Below are 23519 nucleotides of genomic sequence, written 5' to 3'. Positions count from 1 at the left end.
CACTGACATAGGCTGAAAAACTCATCTCACTCCCTGACATTGGCTGAAAAACTCATCTCACTCCCTGACATTGGCTGAAAAACTCATCTCACTCCCTGACATAGGCTGAAAAACTCATCTCACTCCCTGAAATTGGCTGAAAAACTCACCTCACTCACTGACATAGGCTGAAAAACTCACCTCACTCACTGACATAGGCTGAAAAACTCATCTCATTCCCTGACATTGGCTGAAAAACTCACCTCACTCCCTGAAAATGTAACATCACCTTCAGTGTGCTCAGGCTATTGGATGAACAAGGAGACAGGTGCCCTGCAGGATCTAACAGTGTCGAGGCTTATTATGAACACTCTGTACTATGTCACTATGGTAGGATTTAGTTGAACCCGCTCAGAGGCGGTCACAAGTCTGTAGCAAATGTCAGAAAGACATCTGCAGAATATGTCAGTAAGAAGTCTGCAGCAAATGTCAGTAAGACGTCTGCAGCAAATGTCAGTAAGAAGTCTGCAGCAAATGTCAGTAAGACGTCTGCAGCAAATGTCAGTAAGAAGTCTGCAGCAAATGTCAGTAAGACGTCTGCAGCAAATGTCAGTAAGAAGTCTGCAGCAAATGTCAGTAAGACGTCTGCAGCAAATGTCAGTAAGAAGTCTGCAGCAAATGTCAGTAAGACGTATGCAGTATTCGTCAGTAAAATGTCTGCAGTATATGCCAGTAAAACGTCTGTAGCTAGTCAGTAAACATTCCCCATTCTGGAGATTTCCCTATTCATATTATTTAAGTTATAACTAAGTTATTATTTATGTTATGACTGCAGAGTTGACTTTTTTCCAGGCTTTGATGCTTGCTATTTAGATTATGTCACTGAAAACCATGTTAAGATACCCCTGAATTAATGAAAATATGATCATTTAGAAAATTTCTCGTTTAACCAAACAAATGTTTTGGGACCCAATTTGACCCTAATCTTGGAACCCTAGATAAATCCCTCTGAATTCTTGTTTCAACTTCAATCTGTTCAATTTATGTTCATCTCAAACTTGCTTTTGGGGCCCATTTTTATTCATGTCGGTTTGCTTTTTGCTTTGCCTAGAAAAAATATGATCAGAAATGTCTTTTGGGTGTTTCCTAAAGCACCAAAATGATCAAGTTGAATTTATCCCAGTAGGATAAATGCAGGTTCTTAAGTAAATTGTTTTTACATTTTGTTGACAAGTGTGAATAATATTTGAGACTAATAAGGTAGCATGACTTCCTAACAGTGTAGGGTCCTTTGACATTAACATGATGAATGTATGTGTGTTATGTGGAGCTCTGACGCAGAAACAGTCATTCTTTTCATGTCATTACACAAATCTCACTTTTCTCTTTGATTCACAAATGTCACAAAATGTTTATTTGGTTTGCATGAAAAAAGATAGGCGATTAGATGTAAACTGACATGTCACACGTTGACGATGTTCAACACCAAAGGGAAGTAACTCATGCATCTATATGGTTGTAAAAACAAACTGTCAATTGAACACATAATTAATTGTCATATATGGAAAATGTGTATATTTTTAATGACACTTTCCTTGATTAGGTTAACGTTGGCCTTCTCATCCTAATTACAAATAGTATAATGAAATATGAAAGAATTTAATGGACACCCTGTTTATTTCCAGTTTGCCGATTTCAAATTCAATATGAGAAGTTGTTGATGTGTTGATATCGGGCTTCACGTCATGTGAGGCATAATAAGGTTTAATTAAGCTACGTTTCTTTACAAACTTCATGACTGTTTCCAGATGCAGGAACTTCAGAACGAGAACGACAAACTGAAGCGAGAAGTGTCCTCTCTCAACAAGTCCATTGCCGCAAGTACAAACTTTGACAACAGTGGCAAAATGTCCCCTGCTGGGAAGAAGTTCCTCGGTGAGTGGTTTATGGGTATTAATAGAATACGTGTTTGTCAGGCAATTCTCAGAATGTGATACGATTCCCGACATGGGTACAATGTGTGAAGCCCATTTCTGGTGTCCCCCGCCGTGATGTTGCTGGAATATTACTAAAACCGGAGTAAAAACAAACTCACTCACTCATTCTTACAAGAGGATTGCAGCGGCAGGGCACTACATGCAATGAACAGACAATGCCTTTTAGAAAATTTGTTGTTTAATGCTGCACTCAGCCATATTCGCTGCTCATGGTGTCAGTCACTGGATTGTCTGGTCCAGACTCGATTATTTACAGACTTACATCATATAGCTGGAATATTACTGAGTGTGGCATTAAACAACAAACCAGCAATACATAACCCCTATCGTTAAAAGTTAAAGGGGCTCAAATTCACACAGAAGATGACTTGAAGTTCAACCAAGTTCAGTCTCATAGAATCAAGGATTTTGCAAACATGATGTTGGTATTGAGGTCGGGCTTTTAGTCGTATCACAGTGATCACAATGCTGCAACTCAAGGCGCCGAAGATACTGGATCACCTGGCATTGGGTTTGAATCTCAGTCTCCATGACGATGTTTCACTGACATGTTTGGGGAATCCAGGTCGTGCCTACCCCCTCTGTCTCTCCCCCACCCCTCTCTTATTTTCAGACATCCTACATGTAGAACTAAGTTCCTATCATGTCTGGTTCACTGTGGGACGTGGGGGCACAGGTGGCCCAGTTTTCTAAGCGCCGGGATTCACTGTGCAGAGTTGTGTCCCTTTGGCACGCCAGAAACCTATGATTGTGGCTTCGAATCCCAGTTTGCTCCAGTTATGTTTCTAGGTTTGTCAGCACCATGCCCGTGCTCGTGGGTTTCACCGAAGTGGTGAACGTCTGAGACCAGCATCACTTCGGGCTTTCCTCCCACACTAAGCTAACACACCGTGATATAACTGGAATACTGTTAAAAGCGGCGTTAAACCCAACTCACTCACTCACTCACTGTGGGACTTAGTTGTGGGCACCCACTTATTTTTCAAATCTCTGCATCTGCTTCTATAGATCATTGACTGATAAGCACCAGTGGGTCATCCAAGTAATGTAAACTCCTTTACCGTATTTGACGTAATAAGCGCCCCGCTCTAATAAGCGCCCACAGCCAGATTTGCTAAGATATTGGCTAGTGAACAATCACAGTTAGCACCCCTTCCGATTGATCAATGTACACAAGACTTATTTATTTGCGTATAATACGCACTCGTGTGTTATATGCACCCTTAATTATGGGCATTTAATTCTGGAAAAATATATCTGTCGTACATAAGCATTTCAGGCTGTTAGCATAAACCACGAAATTTATTACGTCAAATACGGTATTTAAAAATGATGCCCTTGTTCCAATACAGTAAATTTCTAATTAACATTTTAGATATTGACTATACAGCTGGAAAAAAATGGAGCACCATTCCTTCATGATGCAAAGAAATTGAGGTTGCAGTTGAGAGGGTAGTCAACTGGAATAGCATGGAATAGTTACAAGACAGGTTATTCAATTAACAATTTCGGTTTTCCTATATAATTATGTCACTTTGGAAATAAAGGCAAATTGGTCGTCCAAAAATAAATACAGGATATGAATTTTGTATAATGGCTTTTAAATATTGAAATATATATGAAGTGGTGCTTAATTATTTTCCATGTGTATATGTAACTGTATTGATGCCTTTTTTGTTATTTATGTTTGTTTTTTGTGCTTTTACTACCTCCTTCTTGTCTGTCTTCTACTCTTGCTGTCATCACTTGTTATAAAACTGCTGCCAATTCCAAGAGCATTGCTTCTAAAATGTATAGAAATCATCTCTGTAGAACAGGGTCAATCTATTTATGAGGATAATTATTTGAATAATTATTCACTAAATTTTTCATTTTTTGGTGTCTATTTTTAATTTTTACAATTAACCGTTTTGAAAATATGATCATTTTTATAATTTGATTTACATTTTCATGAATCAAAAAACTGTTTTCCTAACTGCAAGGAATTAAAAAAAAGGTCATGAAATTATCCTGAATTAGATCAAAATTATCATGAGATATTGAAGTCACTGCACTGGCCCAGTTCCCAAAGCGATCTTAGCGCTGAGGTGATTATATCTCCCATACATAATTAACATAGACTTACGACAGTCGTAGTGCTACAATCACTTTGTGGATAAGGGCCTTGAAAAGACTGAACTTACTTAGAAGTAAAATGATTTTCAACTTTTTTTAATGTGTTTATATCCTATTGATTGGCTGGTTGAATTTAAAGTTGATTTGCACAGCTGAAGTAAACTCAGATACATATGTACACTTATAGCAAGTATTGAAATCCTGATGTGTTGCAGTATTTTCACATGCATGACTTTTCTTTCTATCTCACTTGCATGTGGCTGTGGTGTGATTGTGCTTGTCTGTATCTCTCAACTGGGCTTTCTTGGCTGTCTACTCATGCTGGCCATGTCTGCTTTGCTCTGAAATACAGGAGGATCTATATTAAGGCGCCATTCACAGAAGGGGAAAAAGAGTAAGGGAATGATCCCATCCTTCCCCTGCATCCATGAGACACGAATCTGACCCTGTTTGAATCCTGTTCCGAGAAAACTACAAATCACGAAATTATTCAAAACCCATGTCACTCTGAGAATACCTTCACTCCCTTCAGACACTCCGTAGACACTGATAGGGTAAAAAATACTCTCTGAGGGCCCTTCTGAACCCATCCTTCCCCTGCATCCATGAGACACCAATCTGACCCTGTTTGAATCCTGTTCCGAGAAAACTTCAATTCACAAAATTATTCAAAACCCATGTCACTCTGAGAATACCCTCACTCCCTTCAGACACTCCGTAGACACTGATAGGGTAAAAAATACTCTCTGAGGGCCCTTCTGAACCCATCCTTCCCCTGCATCCATCAGACACGAATCTGACCCTGTTTGAATCCTGTTCCGAGAAAACTACAAATCACAAAATTATTCAAAACCCATGTCACTCTGAGAATACCTTCACTCCCTTTAGACACTCAGTGAATGACCGGTTGGATGCCTGATACGTAGACACTGATAGGGTAAAAAATACTCTCTGAGGGCCCTTCTGAACCCATCCTCAACTGCGGCTGTCTTGGCTGAACTTGTGGGGATTCGGACACAGTAAGACCAGCACCCCATGCTTGTCTCCTTGTGGGGATTCGGACACAGTAAGAGCAGCACCCCTTGTTTGTCTGTGGGATTTGTGTCTGATAGCTTCTCAGCACCCTATGCTTGTCTCCCTGTGGGGATTTGGGTCTGATAGGTCCCCAACAGCCCATGCTTGTCTCCTTGTGGGGATTTGCACAAAGCAAGACCAGCACCCAATGTTTATCTCCCTGTGGAGGTTCAGAGCACCCCATGCTTGTCTCCCTGTGGGGATTTGGGTCTGATAGCTTCCCAACGCCCATGCTTGTCTTTTTGTTGGGATTCAGATCAGTTAGGCTTCCAACAACCCATGCTTGTCTCCTTGTAGGGATTCGGACACAGCAAGACCAGCACCCCTTGTTTGTCTGTGGGATTTGTGTCTGATAGCTTCCCAGCACCCTATGCTTGTCTCCCTGTGGGGATTTGGGTCTGATAGGTCCCCAACAAGCCATGCTTGTCTTTTTGATGGGATTCAGATCAGATAGGCTTCCAACAACCCATGCTTGTCTCCTTGTAGGGATTCGGACACAGCAAGACCAGCACCCCTTGTTTGTCTGTGGGATTTGTGTCTGATAGCTTCCCAGCACCCTATGCTTGTCTCCCTGTGGGGATTTGGGTCTGATAGGTCCCCAACAAGCCATGCTTGTCTTTTTGATGGGATTCAGATCAGATAGGCTTCCAACAACCCATGCTTGTCTCCATGTGGGGATTCGGACACAGCAAGACCAGCACCCAATGCTTGTCTCCCTGTGGAGGTTCAGAGCACCCCATGCATGTCTTTCTGTTGTGATTCAGAGCAGATAGTCCCCAACACCCCATGCCATTTTTCTTGTGGGGATTCTGAGCAAAATTGGCCCCAATTGCCTCCACCCTTACAACCAGGGAAGACCAACATGGCCTTGACCTGCCTGACCTAGTGTCCCTATATTCAACTTTGCCATTGTATGCTCCCACAACATATTCACGCACTTCCCCTGAATGATCCACAACACTCAACTACTGGTGACATCCCTTGATCCCTCGTCAACCCGATCCTGACAACCTGTTAGCCCTTCTCACAGAGATACTGATGACATCCCACATCTAATCGACCCTGACTCACCGTTAGCCCTTTCGCTCTGCCATGGATAACGTCCATGATCCCACATCAACTCGACCAAGCACTCATAAAATCCCTGCTATCATCCACTCCCTGACTGTTGCACAACGCTGTTGATAAAGATTGTGTTCTTTAATGTCGTGCTGTAGTATTTAGACGGTTTTCTAAGCGAGGGAGAGCTGACAAAGCTAAGTCGCCGGAGGGTAAGATAAGCCTATCGTCTCCCACCAGAGGGACCACACTAATACTGGCTTCCTGTTTAACAGAACTAACTACCTGCCCAGGTTGTCATGCCTTCTCTGAATTCCGATTGCTGACCCTAGTTTACTATAAGGGTAACGCTATTGTTCAGGGCATTATCCTTTGCAGAAGCTTGAGGTCTTCCATTAACTGCCCGACGAAGGATGGCAGTTGAAAAGACCGAGGGCTTCTGCAAATGCTAATGCCCTGAAAAATAGCGTTACCGTTATTATAGCTAAAATGGATGGAATTTGTTATCAAATAAAAAAGAAACAACAACATCGGTTTTGAAACATTTACTGCAATCAACACGAATGTCAGTGACCCCATTTTACAAATATGGAAACGTCATAGAACAAACCAGACGTCACTATAATATGTACGTCACTTTCTCTACCCTATGACGTCACCTAACAACGGGCGTGATAATGGCCCGTCGTGAAGCAATATGAAGGCATTATCAAGTTACAGTGGCCCGCTCATTTCTGATAACATGCGGGTGGTTTAATTCCTCAGGGTTCTTAAAGGCTTGAAAAGGCCTTGAATTTTAAGGTCCCTCTTGAAAAGCCTTGATTTGTTATGTCAACCTTATAAAGCCTTGAAAATAACCAAAATAGCTTGAAAAGCCTTGAATTGGTACAGAGTGACATATACATGAACTTCTTTATAAAAGTTTAAGTGAGATTTATCACAGTGATTGATTTGTGGGCCAAAGACCATGAAGAATTCCTGACAGACAGTAATATATTTTGTTTGTTGCTTGTCAAAATCAATCCTGTTGTAATTTTAGATGTTCATGTTGCAATTAGGTCTTATGACTAATATATACTATGACTGATTTTTAAAAAGATTTCACCAACTAAGGCTAATAACGCAACGAAAAAAGCCTTGAAAATGATAGTTGAAAGTCTAGAAAAGGTCTTGAATTTTAATATCTGTGTGAGCCTTGTTCCAGGTCTTATTTGTTACCCACCTAAATATGCTTGTTGTGTGAGGTGACAGAATGGACCGGACGGTCAGGTTCAGTCACATGGTTGATAGCGTGCCACCGTACCCCAAAAGTGATGCTCATAATATCAGTCACTGGATTGGCTGCTTCAGACATGATTATAACAGGCCGTCACACAGCCGGAATATTGCTAAGTGTGGCATTAAACAAAATGTAAGCAAACGTCAGATACATTGTAACTTTATGTTCATCATATTTGTCATGCCACTCCATGACAAACAAGAAAATAAAAATATCCTACAGATATTGGCAATCTTTGTTTAATTATCTCTGTTTTGGGCTGTCTATGAGATTGGATTTTCTATTTCTGTTATTTTATCTGAGAAGGCATCAACCAGGTAGATTGTCAAGGGTACCTTATATACTATTTACACTCAAGAAGCACTCCCCCTCCCCATTCCAGCCACCCCCCCACCCCCCCAACCCCCACCCCCACCCCCCAACTCTACCCACCATGATATACTTCACTACTATCCTCCAGGTGCACTTGATATTATATTTTCATTTGATGTATTGCTGATTATATCATATAGTCTATTCCTTATTTACACCATGAACGTTTACTCCATTTTTTGTTTTATTCATGACACTGTCATCCTCTCAATCAAAATTATTTTCATCTGCCTTATTTTGCCTCAAATTAAAAATCAACTTTAGAAATGAGTTACCTCTATAACACCACTGAAAGAGTGTTCAAGGTAAGATCTTCATGTGTTATGATCAAGATATGCATTACTGGAAGGACTCAGGGTGTTATTGAGGATCATGGAGAAAATATGCCCCTGAGTGCCGAGGATGGTGTATATGATGTTGTTTTTGTCCTTTTAATGGCCTGTGTTTCTCACAGTCAAACAGAGGACAGTGGTTAGAAATGTCAAGTGTATTTTAGGTAGGCATAGCAAGTCAGTCTACATCGTCAATACTTCACGCTCTTGTATACACTGTTCTTCTTCCCCCCGTGGACAGGCTTTTTCATCATGATATGACTGAAGTATTGCCAATGTGACGTTAACTGTTGACTCACTCACTCACTCAATCTCTTTGGGGCGGTAAGGCAGCTATAGAAACTTACAGTTTTAAACCACTAGTCCTTATAATGATGATTATATAATAAAACCCTTAATAATGGCAAATTTCTACTACCGTATTTTCTTGAGTATAGTCTCTAGCGGATTCAGTATTTTTGAGAGAAAAAAATCGAACGTCAAGCGCAGAAAAAAATTACACCGTAGATCTACCCCTTCCAGTGAATTCCGGTAAATGATTGGGTGATGAGAAACTTGAGATAAAAAATCACCAGACATGTTTCCCGTTTTAATTGTATTTTTTGTTCTGCTAGGCATTGTTTTGCATCCAGGGATTAAGATAACCTTGTGTATTTTCTCGTAACTAAGCCGGAAACAGCAATCAGCTGTACACACGTTTTCTTGGAATCTACTGGTGATTCGGTCAAGACACACCCAATGATATAACTTTACAGGATTTTAATGCAAGGATTGGCAAAAATTGTATCTGAAACTATTTTTTTTATCATGAATAATATATAAAAACATCAAAATTTATTATTTCGTGTATAATGCGCACCCCCTTCTACACAGCTGTGTTTTTTTGAGAAAAAAGTGCGCACTATACTCAAGAAAATATGGTACTCCGTATGATACCATAACTATTGGGCTGTTTGGGAAGGACTATTGCACTTGTACCAATTTCTATCCCAGTAAGGTAGTGGTTGAAATGTTTGCTGGTCATGAGGGCGGTCGGGTAGCCTACTTGTTAAAGCGTTCGCTCGTCACGCCAAAGACCCGGGTTCGATTCCCGACATGGTACAATGTGTGAAGCCCATTTCTGGTGTCCCCCGCCGTGATATTGCTGGAATATTGCTAAAAGCTGCATAAAACCATACTCTCTCACTCACTCCCTCGCTGGTCATGCCGATTTCTGGTGTCCTCTGACGTGATAGTGCTGGAATATTGCTAGAAGCAGCATAGAATCATACTTACTCACTCACTCACTCCCCTGTGGGGACCCAGGGTAGAATGTGGCTCCAGCCATCTTTTGTGGTAGAAATGGTCCTCATCTACCTATGCTGGTCTCAAGTGGGTATGAAAATGAATCTGATGGTCAGGTCTCAGTGACATGGTTTGATTTAAACCATAACAATGGTACTCTAATACAAGGGATTTTAGATGCCTAGTGTATGCAAACCCGTGAAGTATTGACGATGGTCAGTCTGAGAAATTACCGAGTTCATGTTCCTACTAAGATGTTACTGTTACTTCATGGCTCCCACTTTCACCAGTAAATCTGAAAACTTGATCTCACATGTTCCTGTGAGGAAGGGCAGAAAGACCTCAGATGTTTGACAATGTCGTTAAAATCAGATCTCAGTGCTCACTCCCACTACCCAAAGATCTGAGGACATCCGTTCGGGTCACGTCCGGTGGCCTTACATCCATCCAATCAAAGATCCTGAAAGTTAATGTCTGAATATGTTTTGGGGCCGTTACCTGCTGTACGATTGATTCAGAATGGTCGATATCGTCTGTTTCTGGTTTCGATGGGATAAACAAGACTCTCCCTAGCCCATGGGAAATACTGTCATACAATCTTTGCAATCGAATAGACATTCCAGGATCTTCTTTCGTTCAGTTTTCAGATTTTGAATCGAGAACATTGTTAAAATAAGTGTGGCCTGAAAGGGAAGTCACCATTTTGAAACTGGTGCGGTCAAGCTTGAGCAATCTTTCACTTTCTCATTGACTAATGTCAACTGTCTGTTAGTCATTTCATTGGTCATTCAAAGTCCGTCATTCTGAGGTGAACTGTAATGGGATGTCCTCAGATTTTTTAGACTGGGGTAAATAGGTCTTCAGCAACCCATGCTTGCCATAAAAGGCGACTATGCTTGTCGTAAGAGGCAACTAACGGGATCAAGTAGTCTGACTCACTGATGCATGTCATCGTATCCTAATTGCATAGATTGATACTCAGGATATCAGTCTCGATTACTGACAGACTGCCATCATATAGCTGAAATATTGCTGAGTGCGGCGTTAAACAACAAACAAACAAACAAACAAAGTCAGATTTTTGGTATAGCACTAATGAGCACTAAGGTCTAATTTTAATGTGATTGGATGTTCGATAGATGAAACATGATGTGAAATACGTACCTCAATCCTTAATCCTTTCTCAAGTGAAAAACACAGTTCTAGACAATGTAGAAAATAAAGGTATGCTGTGAAATGTTTTTCACAAAGTGGGATTCACATAATCAAAGTTTGATGTTCATAAGATAATATTTTGTTCGAAGTTCATAAGATAATATTTTGTTCGATGTTCATAAGATAATATTTTGATGTTGGTCAATTATGGTTCAGCCAAATGTTCACTTTTCAAGAAATACCGTTAATTATTAAATGCAATTTACTGTTTTGAGATAATTATGTTTATCTATTCCTAACAATGTTCATATCATTTGAGTTGCTGCTAATACCATTTGCTTAATGCACAGTTAAAGTGACTCTCTAACTTAACTTGTCATTCTGATGTTTATGTAATACCGGTACTTAAAAAGAACAGATGCAATGTCAGGCATTTGTCAGATTGCACATAGCAGTTTGTTATCAGGAAATATGAGTTGAATTTGCTTGAGCCAAATATTATATTCAATATCTAATTTTACGAAGACAATATTTGAGAAAGCTCATAAAAAAATATATTCCATTTATTATCATGATTATTGATGGCATATTACCAGATATTTGAAATGGCAGAATAACAGTGAATTTCTTACCAAATCTGCTCTTTTTGTGGTTTGGACGCGAATACCAAGTTTCATCTTTCCATATGCTCTATTCAGATTGTATATAGGGTTGTTGTTCTTGATGTTTGTACAATATTTAAACGTTGATTTTCTCCGCATTTATCTACATGTCATGTTGAGACATCATTGACAGAATAATGTGTCAGGGATCTGAGACCGGACATAATCAGTCTGACATAGACACATACTGTTGTTTTGATGATGAAAATATTACCCAGGGATTTATCAAGGAAGAGTTTGTAATTTCATTCAAAATGGGATTAAGTTGAATTGGGAAATGCTCAGTTCCTATTTGATGGTTTTTGCTGACATTTTCAGCAGAAATCTGGCCAAAAGTCTGGCCAAATGTCTGGCTCTGAGAAGGTCTTGATAAATCCCTGCTACCGTTTTCACCCTAACTAGGATCAACTTTGCTTATGACAAAATATTTCCAAAAGTTTCAACATTGTTTCTGACAAGTTTGTCCAATTGGCCTCCCCAGATGAACTGGAGGCAATGCGAGAAGAGCTGGACCGACGGAGAGATGAATGTCTCCACCTACGGGCGGAGTTGGCGGACCGCAGCATCACCACGCACACCGTTGCTAAGGAGTCCTACGGCGGCCATGACGAAATGGTGAACGAAGACGACGAGATTGTGATGGCTTTCAAGACTCAGAAGGACCTAAACAGGTAGGTGAAATTGTCTTTTTCAGCAGAGATGGTTCTAACATGTGCTTAATGAATACATATGGTTGTAATAGAGGCACAGCACGAGATTCCATGATGCTTGGGAACAGTGGACAATGTTTATTAACAGAAATGGATTTGACTCTCGTGTGTAAATCAAAGGAAGCCTATTTCCATATAATACAGGTACCAGACTGGTTTCGTGCTGTGGATTTGGGAGGAGATGCAGAGTTTGTATGTGACCACCATCTCTCTATTCCTTTGTATTTCAGGCGGGGAATGTGAAAAATTTGTTTTTAAGTCACTATTTTTGTGAATGTTTCAGCTGAGATAATCTGTGCAGACATTTTAGTTCTAATTTGGTCTTTTTCAGCTGATTTTCTATATGTTTGTTTTCCATTCATACACCTCTGTTTTAGATCAACAGGTCTATTTTTGTGGTCTATTTTTGTGGAACAGAATTAAGAACGGTTCAGTTCCAGCTGGCTGAAGGTGTGACGTAATCCTGCTTAGAATGAAAGACCTCAAGTAGCTTGTGTTATGCCTGAGTATAGATTTCCATGTGTACCTGTTTCATCATGATGTGAATAGTTTGATCCTGGAGCTGATGCTGAGACAAGCTGAAGCCATAAAAGTCTTGTGACAACTAGCTCACCTGTTTGTCTTGGATATACTATCTTACCTTCAAAAGGAGTCTGGGATTTTTGTCGAAACTTATCTGGCCCTTAAAAAAATAATATCCATTTTTAGACCAAAGGACCAAATGATATTGTTGTGTGGGATGACATGTGTGTGTTCCTCGCAATAAAAGTAATATGAGTGTTGATGCAAGCAAACAATTCTCGTTGGTTTTCCGGCTTAGAATTGGTCCCCAGCAACCTACGCTGGTCGAAGAGACAACCAAATGGATCGAGTGGTCAGGCTCGGTGACTTGACTGATAGTGTGTCCTTGTACCCCAGGGCGTGGATCGTTGCTCACACTATCGATCACTGGATTATGTGGTCGCTGCCACCACATAGCTGGAAAATTGCCGAGTGCAACAAGAAACAAGCAGTAATTATTTTGAATCAAAATCCCATTTCTTGTCTGAAGTTAAGATGGTTATTCCCCCCATGGTATGCCAACTCTATACATTTTCAGCTCGTAATGATTTTAAAATTGCACACAAAACACCCCGAGATGGTTTGACGAATAAGATATACCTGTTTTCAGCAAAATAAGAAATGGCTCCGACAATATCTAGCAACCTGATTTTACAGAGGTCAGTTTGTTATTACTTGCACTGAAACATGCGGAATAAAGATATATCTTGATTAAGAATTCAGAAGATCAGAATTATTAAGCATAATAACACACTAAGACAGCAGTAATAACACCAGGAGATATTTGGCGGAAATATTAGAAACTTCATCTGGATGTGACAAGAGCATGGCCAACAACAACGATGGCCGCGAGGAATCTAATTTGATGAAGTCACCAGTGTTGCTGTGGACACACACACATGGGTATGTATATATTGTGTAGCCAACCTTGTATTGAGTGCATTGTTTGGGGTTGTCATGTACTAGATCAAACTATCGATGCATCAGTATTGTCCTAGGCCCGATGATTGCTTAATTTTCCATGGCGCGATGGTTGCTTAATTTTCCATGGTCTGCTGGCTGCGTAATTGTCCATGGCCTGATAGTTTCATAATTGTCCATAGCCTAATAGTTGCAGAATTGTCCATGGCCCGCTGGTTGTGTGTATTTCTCTATGACCCGATGGTTGCGTAATTGTCCATGACCCGATGGTTGCGTTAATTGTCCATGACCTGATGGTTGCGTAATTGTCCATGGCCCGCTGGTTGTGTAATTGTCCATGGCCCGCTGGTTGTGTGTATTTCTCTATGACCCGATGGTTGCGTAATTGTCTATGACCCGATGGTTGCGTAATTGTCCATGACCCATGGTTGCGTTAATTGTCCATGACCCGATGGTTGCGTAATTGTCCATGGCCCGCTGGTTGTGTATTTCTCTATGGCCCAATGGTTGATTCTATTTTACCAGCACGGGGGGGGGGGGGGGGGGGGGGTTCTAGTCTACCTATGAGGGCTACAAACTTTACCCAGTAATGCAGATCCTGAACCAAAGCTAATCTTACCTCTCTTCTAATCGAATCGTCCAGCCTGGGCACTGCACATACAGGGTTTGTAAAAACAACCCGCTAAAACAATGGACATAAATACACACTGTGATATATTTAAGAATTGACTTCAATATTATTTGCGTTTGAGGAGGTCACTTTTCACTGTTAACATAAATAACAATGTGAACAACAATACAAAAACAAGCAAAAACATAGATAGTTGCTATGGTGTTACAATAGATAACGCCCATGATCAGTTACGCTATTGATGGTATCACTATCAATTGACGTAAAACAATTTAAAAAATACCTTCAGCCATATACACTTCTCTGGACACATGATCCAAGTAATAAAACAAAACAAAACATTGATAATCCCAGTGTAGCAAAGATAAAAACGAGGCTCTTTTTTGTGTCAAAGTGTTTTGATTTTTAAGTAACATAACACTTTAGCCAGGAGAGTGTAATCTGGGAAAATCAAAATGTAAATGAAAATGTGATAGTACATTTCTTTTTCTTATCAAACCTAGACCTAACACAAGCAGGTCCATACAATATATCTAAAACATAACAAGTGATTATGCTTGTCGTAAGAGGCAACTAACAGGTTCGGGTCCTAAGGCTCGCTGACTTTGTTGGTACATGTCATTGTATTCCAATTGCGTGGATAAATGCTCATGATATCAATCACTGGATTGTCTGGTCCATGCTAAATTATTTACAGACTGCCGTCATATAGCTGGAATATTGCTGACTGTGGCGTTAAACAACAAACAAAACCAAATATAACCATGTTCTGGAAATAACACATTGCAAGTGCAGAACAGTTTGATCGTTATTTTCAAACCCAGATACCCTCAAAAACATATGCAACAAGGAAACAATATCAAACGAATGACAATTTTCACACTGGTAGCCTGGTTAAGTATGTAAATTAGCCAAAGATCATGTAACCACAACAAACGACTGAAATAAAAACACACTAAAGAAATATTTTTTATTGATTTATTTTTAATTTGTATTTTAAAGTGTAAGCACTTACTTTTTGTGCTGTGTTGTAGCTATGGCACTGGCCAGACAATGTAAGTTAACCATACATCATTCAATAGACTTGCACAAGTCTCTAAGGAAATGTTTATCAGTTTAAATCATAATTCCTAGATCTAATAAATAACATGAACAAGTTGTCCCAATAAAACACTAAACTGTCTGTTTGTCCTAACTTTCCTATTATAGGGATAGAATTACTGTTCATCCACATACTTATCATTCAGTTCAGACCCTGTCTGGCGCTCGGCATTAAGGGGCTAAAACAAGGACTGGTCGGCTCGGAGTCAGTATACTGTGTCTGAGTGGGGTAGTCATGTTAAACTGCGGCATGGTATCTCAATGAGGTAGCACTATAAATCGGCATCAGTCCAGACTAGTACAAGCAGCCACACAAACACACACACGTACATGCACGTCGCTATATAAGTGCAATAATCTTGGACGCGACGTTAAACCCCATTTTACCTCACCTCACCTCATTGAGTACAGACTTGGAGCAAGGCTAATGATTCAGCTCCAGAATCATCTCCTCCATCAATTACAGGTGGATTGTGTTATGTAATTATAGAGATTAGCCCATCAGTTCAACCCGCTGCCAGTGCTAAGACTGTTACAATGAACAACACTCTCACCTTGTGTGAAGGTACATTGTACAGGGAGGGCACCCCAGGCCACCTGTCCCCGGTACCTAGACATGGGATTATCTCAGTGTGTCCCCGGAATCCTTTTGGGGACTAATCCTGGTGACCTGAGGCTGTGTGCCTCATACATACCTGTAATTACATAGCTGTGAAGGAGGAAATGCGTTTTGTTCCTGATTCATTGTGTTGAAGAACAATAGAAATACCTGGTTATGTTAGTCACAGACATGGAGGGGCTGCAGGTTGCTGTAACCTGTGTGCACTCAGGTGGGCTGAACTGGTATGTGAAACAGAAATAGCTGTTATGTGAAACAGGAACAGATTTAATGTGAAATACAGATAGATGTCATGTGAAACAGGAACAGATGTTTTGTGAAACAGGAATAGATATGTGAAACAGATGGTATGTGAAACAGGGACTGTATGATAATGTGAAATAGGAACTAGCTGGAATGTGAAACAGGGACTGACTAGTATGTGAAACATGGACTATATGGTAATGTGAAACAGGGACTAGCTGGTATGTGAAACAGGGACTAGATGGTATGTGAAACAGGGACTAGCTGGTATGTGAAACAGGGACTAGCTGGTATGTGAATCAGGGACTAGCTGGTATGTGAATCAGGGACTAGATGGTATGTGAAACAGGGACTAGCTGGTATGTGAAACAGGGACTAGCTGGTATGTGAATCAGGGACTAGCAGGTATGTGAATCAGGGACTAGCAGGTATGTGAAACAGGGACTAGCTGGTATGTGAAACAGGGACTAGCTGGTATGTGAAACAGGGACTAGATGGTATGTGAAACAGGGACTAGCTGGTATGTGAAACAGGGACTAGCTGGTATGTGAATCAGGGACTAGCTGGTATGTGAATCAGGGACTAGCAGGTATGTGAAACAGGGACTAGCTGGTATGTGAAACAGGGACTAGCAGGTATGTGAATCAGGGACTAGATGGTATGTGAATCAGGGACTAGATGGTATGTGAATCAGGGACTAGATGGTATGTGAATCAGGGACTAGATGGTATGTGAAACAGGTGACTGTTTTGTATGTGACAAAAGAGGTAACTTGGCATGTACTGAATGTCAAGACAAACATATCTGCAAAGAATTGCTAGGGATATTTATTGCTTTGCCTTTTCACCGTAATTCTGCATTCTTGTGATAATTTTATGTAAGCTTAAAATTGTTTTGCAAACACTTCCTTTTGTTTACGTTCAATTTCCTCATCTTAACCTGCCAGGCACACATCAAGAAGCCTTAATCACGGCAACATTTTCAACCTTTAGGCAAGACCTCTTTCTTTGTTTTAATGGAGTTTTTGCCCCAAAATGCGGGTCAGTAGGTCAAATAAATAAACACTCCCTGTTTAAATACTTTTATTTTATTTCCTGTCACAATTTAGGGAATCATGTGGTCAGGCTTGCTGACTTGGTTAATGCATGCATCCCAATTGTGTGGATCGATGCTCATGATATCAATTACTGGATTGTCTGGTCCAGATTTGTTTATTTACAGACGGACGTCATACAGATCGAATATTGCTGAGTGCAGTGTTTACTAACAAACAAACAAACAAAACAATCCTAAAGATGTTCAATATACACAAATAAATAAGCAAGTGTTAAGTGAGACACAGCATTCTAAAGTTTCCCCTCTTTCTACTTTTTCTAGTCGGTCCTAAAGACCCTGAAACAAATAAATTCAAGCTGCCCATGCAAGTCTATAATAGTGGGCTAGTCTAGATTACTTCAGTTTCTAAAACTGAATTGAGTTTCTTGGCTCCCTTTTATCATATTTTTTAAGATACTTTAGCAACTTATATCTGAAATATTTTCATTTCAGAGACTAGATGTTTAATCTATACAGTTACATACATGGCTCCTTAGATCATTGCCCCTTGGGGAGTCCTGGGCCCCGTTCCACAAAGCAATCTTAGTGCTAAGATGATCGCAACTCCCATACTTTAACATAGGCTTACGGTGGTCGTAGGGCTAAGATCGTTTAGTGGCATGGGGCCCTGGTTATGGCAGGTGCCAAGCACCCAGTGACTTTGTTGACTGCGTGTCAACTTAAATGTTATTAATCACTGGATTGTCTGGTTCAGATTTGATTATTTACAGGCCTCTGGCATTACACTGCATGTAGCCTTATAAGATAAACAAACAAACTTGCCTCAGTTGTATAATGACAAGAAAGTGTAACACACCACAGTTCAAGACGCTACAGTATACTACAAGGCTGTAGCGCTACAGGTATAGAGAGTACAGTTATCTGCACAAGACCCAGTGCAGTTATCAGAGTAGAGTATTATTACAATCTCCTCATGCCTGAGGTCCTTTCAATTCACCAGCTTTGAGAATAACCACACCCCTAGGCTATAAATAGACCTGCCCAGTTACCACCACGGAGTGTCTTGAGAGGCTGTGCTGAGCTGGGCTAGTTTACATTGGGAGTAAACAGGTAGAGTAGGTTAAACAGCTCAGGTCATGTCTGGAATGCAATACCTGGTCAATTTCTCGTTATCTCACCTGTCCGACTGGCAGGGTTTTTACATACCTGAGGGCACGGTTGAGTGGCTTGACCAGGAGTGACCAGCTGGACACAAGGAGAACGTGATTTGAGGAAGGATGTATGCAGGGACATGGCCAGGGAGAGAAGCCAGCCACTGTTTGTTATGAGTGTTCCTGTACAAGTTTTTCTTGTCAAGTTGAGAGACGATCTCTACGTGACAGCTGTATAGACCGGAGATGATCGACCCACAAGGGAACAGCAACAGTGAGCAGTACTGTTCGTAGCGGTTAGTCTTGACTGGAATATGTATGTGTGATGAGTCTGACGACTACTATGTATATGTAAATACTGGGATCATCTTCAAGCCTGTGGAAGCTGCTGAGGTTGGCCGGCCCCCCTCTTCCTGTAGGGTGACATGCTCCTGTGAGAAGCTGATTAAAGAGACATTGTTTTTGGCGACAGGTGGTCTACCAGCTCGGCAGACCATCCCAACCTATCCATCAACACTGGATCAGCGAAATACAACGACATGCAAACTTGACCCTTGAGTAGAAATTAAACCTGGATATTTACGTCACAAAAACGATCAAACTGAATATACTCATTGTTTAGTTGAAGTGTTTGTAGTGCAGACACAACTTACATTTTCCAAGCTACACTAAGATATACCCAGGAAGGATACGGAGTTGTGTCCAACGGACGTGGCCGTGAGGATATACCCGGTCTGACACAGATCCTTGAAGGCATGCGTGTGTGTAGAGGCATGATGTTGTGCATGAGTGGTTTCTCCAGGTAGTGCTGGGGTATGCAACCCGTGAAAGGATTACCTGACAACTGCTTTAGTCTTTTAATGGAGTACATGCCTCACTGACTGCGACATGAACGGACAGTCCTTGTGTAAGTTACGAATGTCCACATATCTGAAATCCCAGTGAGCGTTGGAGCTATGATTTCTGTTGGAAACTGGATGATGGGGGACTTTGATTTTCAAATCTGAACTTCCTGTTTATGTGAACGTGTTGTCATATTTCAAAACATACAGGATTTGAATACTCCTGGGTTGTATACAAATATAGACTTGACTTTCAGTTTGATGAACGTGTGGATTTATTACTCATTGGTCGATGTGAGTAAGATTTGTGTTGATTTTTTAGCAAGATGCTCTGGTTTCCTTGTGGATATATTTGGCAGAAAACTGTTTCAATAATGGACATATGAAGGTAGGTCATCCAGTGGGGGGCGGTCGGGTAGCCTAGTGGTTAAAGCGTTCACTTGTCACGCCGAAGACCCGGGTTCGATTCCTGACATGGGTACAATGTGTGAAGCCCATTTCTTGTGTCCCCCACCGTGCTATTGCTGGAATATTGCTAAAAGCTGCGTAAAACCATACTCACTCACTCACTCATCCAGTGGGAAACCTGGGGCTGTCGGGTAGCCTAGAGGATAAAGTGTTCACTTGTCACGCCGAAGACCTGGGTTCGATTCCTGACATGGGTACAATGTCTGAAGACCTGTGATGATGCGGGGTAGAATAGGCCTTCAGCTACCCGTTCTTGCTGTAAGAGGCGACTATGCTTGTCGTAAGAGTCGACTAACGGGATCGGGTGGTTAGGCTCGCTGACTTGGTTGAAGCACGTCATCAATCCCAATTGCGTGGATCGATGCTAATGATATCAATCTAGAAATGCATACAAAAGCAAGTCTAGCCAGCTCAAGCATAGGGAATTTTTATTTTATTTTTAGAGTCAAGAATGATATTGTGTAATATAAGATTTCAGAGACTAAATGTTTGTCTTTATCCCTGCTTATGGTGACCTGTACTCTGAATGCAGCAGTTGACAAATACCCACACAAACAATTCATTACAAAGTTCATCAGATGTGTAAACCCATTTCCTGAATTCCTGGTGACATGTTTATACCAAGGTCATAGGTCAAGTGTTGGGTAACTTCCTTGATGGGAGAGGGGGGGAGGGAGGAGGGGGGGCTAGGGTTGTCCTGTCCCTGGGACTGAGCCACACTGGGGGGTCTTGGAGATAGCTGGTGTCATGTTGCAAACATCTTGTCCCTATCAGTCAGGCTTGGTAGGAAGTGATTAGGTGTGTATGAAAGTCTGTCTGGTTGCAGACATCTTAAAGATATTGGTGAGGCTGATCTTGAACAGATTTGGGTAAATTATGCTTGTAATTTGTTGATATTTGTCAGGCTGATCTTGAACAGATTTGGGTAAATTATGTTTGTAATTTGTTGTAATTATCTTAAAGATATTTGTCAGGCTGATCATGAACCGATTTGGGTAAATTATGCTTGTAATTTGTTGTAATTATCTTAAAGATATTTGTCAGGCTGATCATGAACCGATTTGGGTATATAATGCTTGTAACTTGTTGTAAATATCTTAAAGATATTTGTCAGACTGATCTTGAAAAGATTTGGGTAAATTATTCTTGTAAGTAGTTGTAATTATCTTAAAGCCATTTGTCAGGCTGATCTTGAACAGATTTGGGTAAATTATGTTTGTAATTTGTTCTAATTATCTTAAGATATTTGTCAGGCTGATCTTGAACAGACCTGAGTAAATTATGCTTGTAATTTGTTGTAATTATCTTAAGATATTTGTAAGGCTGATCTTGAACAGACCTGAGTAAATTATGCTTGTAATTTGTTGTAATTATCTTAAAGATATTTGTCAGACTGATCATGAACTGACCAGGGGTAAATGAAACTTGAGTCTGACTGCAGACATCTTGTATTCATTAACCAGGCTAGATTGGGACTGACCTATAGTCTGATAGTGACTGTCCTGACCATATACATGATATAGGGGTGGGAATAATAGATGGTGTCGGGTTGCCAACATCTTGTTGACTTTCACCAGGCTTGATTTGGAGTGATCTCCTCCCCAGGGGACTGTCGTGACCAGGTTGACCCACACTGGTGTGAATTATCATGGAACTGTTCTAGGTGAACAATACCTTCCAAATGACGTGCTGGTTTTCTTGGGGAATTAGTCAGCAAAGAGCCAGAGTCACAGGAGACTAATTACAATTTTATTTACAAGAACAATTAACAATTTACAATTTATGCTTAGATAATAACTGAGGGTGCCACAGAGAGTCGGTACACACTCTGGGCTGTGGGAGAGAGGTCTGCTTTGTAAGAGAGTCAAACCCCTTCTCTGCTAGAACTTGGCTACAGTATGTATTTAATGAAAGTTTGAACAATAGAAAGGAATTTGATTGGTTGATACACGATTGGTTGTGTCCTATGCTAAATGGATGGCTAGACAGAGGGGAATACTAAATCCTGTTTATCCTGTTGGACTGGCACTAATCTTGTTGACATATTTACTGGATGCTTTGAAAGAGATTAGGGTGTCACTATAGATGAGCTTGTGTGGGGGCTAATCCTTAATGCCCTATAGACGAGCTTGTATGGGGGCTAATCCTTAATGCACTATAGACGAGCTTGTATGGGGGCTAATCCTTAATGAGTCTTAATTGAAGTAATGTTATTCTAATATAGCCCGGTAGGTGATGACAGATATACTTAAATAAATATCCTTTGTCTGGGAGATGGGATCTTGATACCTTAGGCTAGCAACCATCTAAAAAGCTAAATCTGAAACTACTGATATTTTATATATGCATTTTACCTGATGATAATTATTACTTGCTAAACTATAATTATATGAAATGGTGTATAAATATTACACTATGATAACTCATAAAAGCACTTGATGTAGATCTAATTATTATAAGATAACTTAGTATAAATGTTGTACCATGATAACTTCCCCTCCGTCTGAAAAAGTTTGGACCCCAAACGTGTAAAAATTAAAAATAATTATGGCTTAGATGGACAATGTATTAAGTTAAACTGGTAGTATAGTAAATAACAATTATTATAGCGTCTCTTTGATATAAGGAAACATGATATAAAAATGCTGTCATCAGGGAATCTGGATGTGGAGCTGGCTTGTCTTGGCACTCTGTACTGGTGGTTTTATGGGTGATGTAGGAGGCCTTGAGTTCCACATCCTGGATTGGGGTTGCAAGATAGTAGACTGTGTCCATGGAGGTTTTACATGGAAACAAAGAAAAGAGAGTTAGCATGTTCAAATAATATGTCATATATAAATACTTCCTCAGTTTGTCTGTATTAACTAGAAAATAAAACAAATATGATAATTATGATGTAAAAGATCAGTACATAATTATTACTAAACGGTGTCATGGCCAGGAAGAATGTATTGGCGGCAAATTACAAAAGTATATCATGAGAAAAATAGTAATATCCTTCTATTTTTGGATACAATCATTAGACGAATTATATATACATATATGTGCATGTGCATATAACAAGTGCATCGTTTATTACACTAATACGATATACAAAAGGTGTTAGAAAGGTGTAAATCCTTTTTAGAATTCTTTGTTAGTTTTCGTAACTATTTGGCTTGCCTTTTCTTTGTTTTGGTTCATTTCGGTTGTTAAGTTTGCTTTATTTCAATTTGGTTTGTTTCGCTTTGATTTTCGTTCGGTTCAATGTGATAGGGTTTGGTTTATTTTGCTTCGGTACGGTTTGCTTCGCTTCGGTATGGTTTGGGTTCGATTCGCAGTATGGTTTGCTTCGCTTCGGTACGGTTTGGGTTCGATTCGCAGTATGGTTTGCTTCGCTTCGGTGTGGTTTGGATTTCGATTCGCAGTATGGTTTGCTTCGCTTCGGTGCGGTTTGGGTTTCGATTCGCAGTACGGTTTGCTTCGCTTCGGTGCGGTTTGGGTTTCGATTCGCAGTATGGTTTGCTTCGCTTCGGTGCGGTTTGGGTTCGATTCGCAGTATGGTTTGCTTCGCTTCGGTGCGGTTTGGGTTTCAATTCGCAGTACGGTTTGCTTCGCTTCGGTGCGGTTTGGGTTTCGATTCGCAGTACGGTTTGCTTCGCTTCGGTGCGGTTTGGGTTTCGATTCGCAGTACGGTTTGCTTCGCTTCGGTGCGGTTTGGGTTTCGATTCGCAGTATGGTTCGGTTTCGTTTCACTTCGCTTTTGAGATTGGTTGATCAGGTCAATGCTCAAAATTTGCTGTGATACAAATAACTCAGATGATCAGGCTGATGCCATTTGTTCTCAACTGGCAACCCATAGTGAAAAGACTGGACACAAGTAAACATAACAAGATACAGCTAATAGCTGTTTCGTGATTTGCACCGTT

At 40.5% G+C, this 23519-nt stretch overlaps 1 protein-coding gene across 8 annotated transcripts in view; it reads left to right on the top strand.

The window, feature by feature from the left end:
• Positions 1–23519, top strand: part of LOC139461180 (unconventional myosin-Va-like) — a 166427-nt gene that overhangs the window by 95631 nt on the left and 47277 nt on the right. For 6 of the 8 annotated variants that reach the window (XM_071242773.1, XM_071242767.1, XM_071242766.1 and 3 more), the window contains 3 exons: positions 1788–1914; positions 4444–4485; positions 11790–11979. In XM_071242773.1, the coding sequence (XP_071098874.1) occupies positions 1788–1914; positions 4444–4485; positions 11790–11979 (359 nt within the window). The remainder of the gene's footprint in view (positions 1–1787; positions 1915–4443; positions 4486–11789; positions 11980–23519) is intronic. The other 2 variants (XM_071242769.1, XM_071242768.1) reach the window with 1 other exon arrangement.

The sequence above is a fragment of the Haliotis cracherodii genome, unplaced genomic scaffold (assembly GCF_022045235.1).
Source record: "Haliotis cracherodii isolate W230 unplaced genomic scaffold, xgHalCrac1.p SCAF_14, whole genome shotgun sequence".
Taxonomy (NCBI): Eukaryota; Metazoa; Mollusca; class Gastropoda; order Lepetellida; family Haliotidae; genus Haliotis; species Haliotis cracherodii.
The sequence above is the reverse complement of the archived record's forward strand: the minus strand, read 5'-3'. Positions and strand labels throughout refer to the sequence as shown.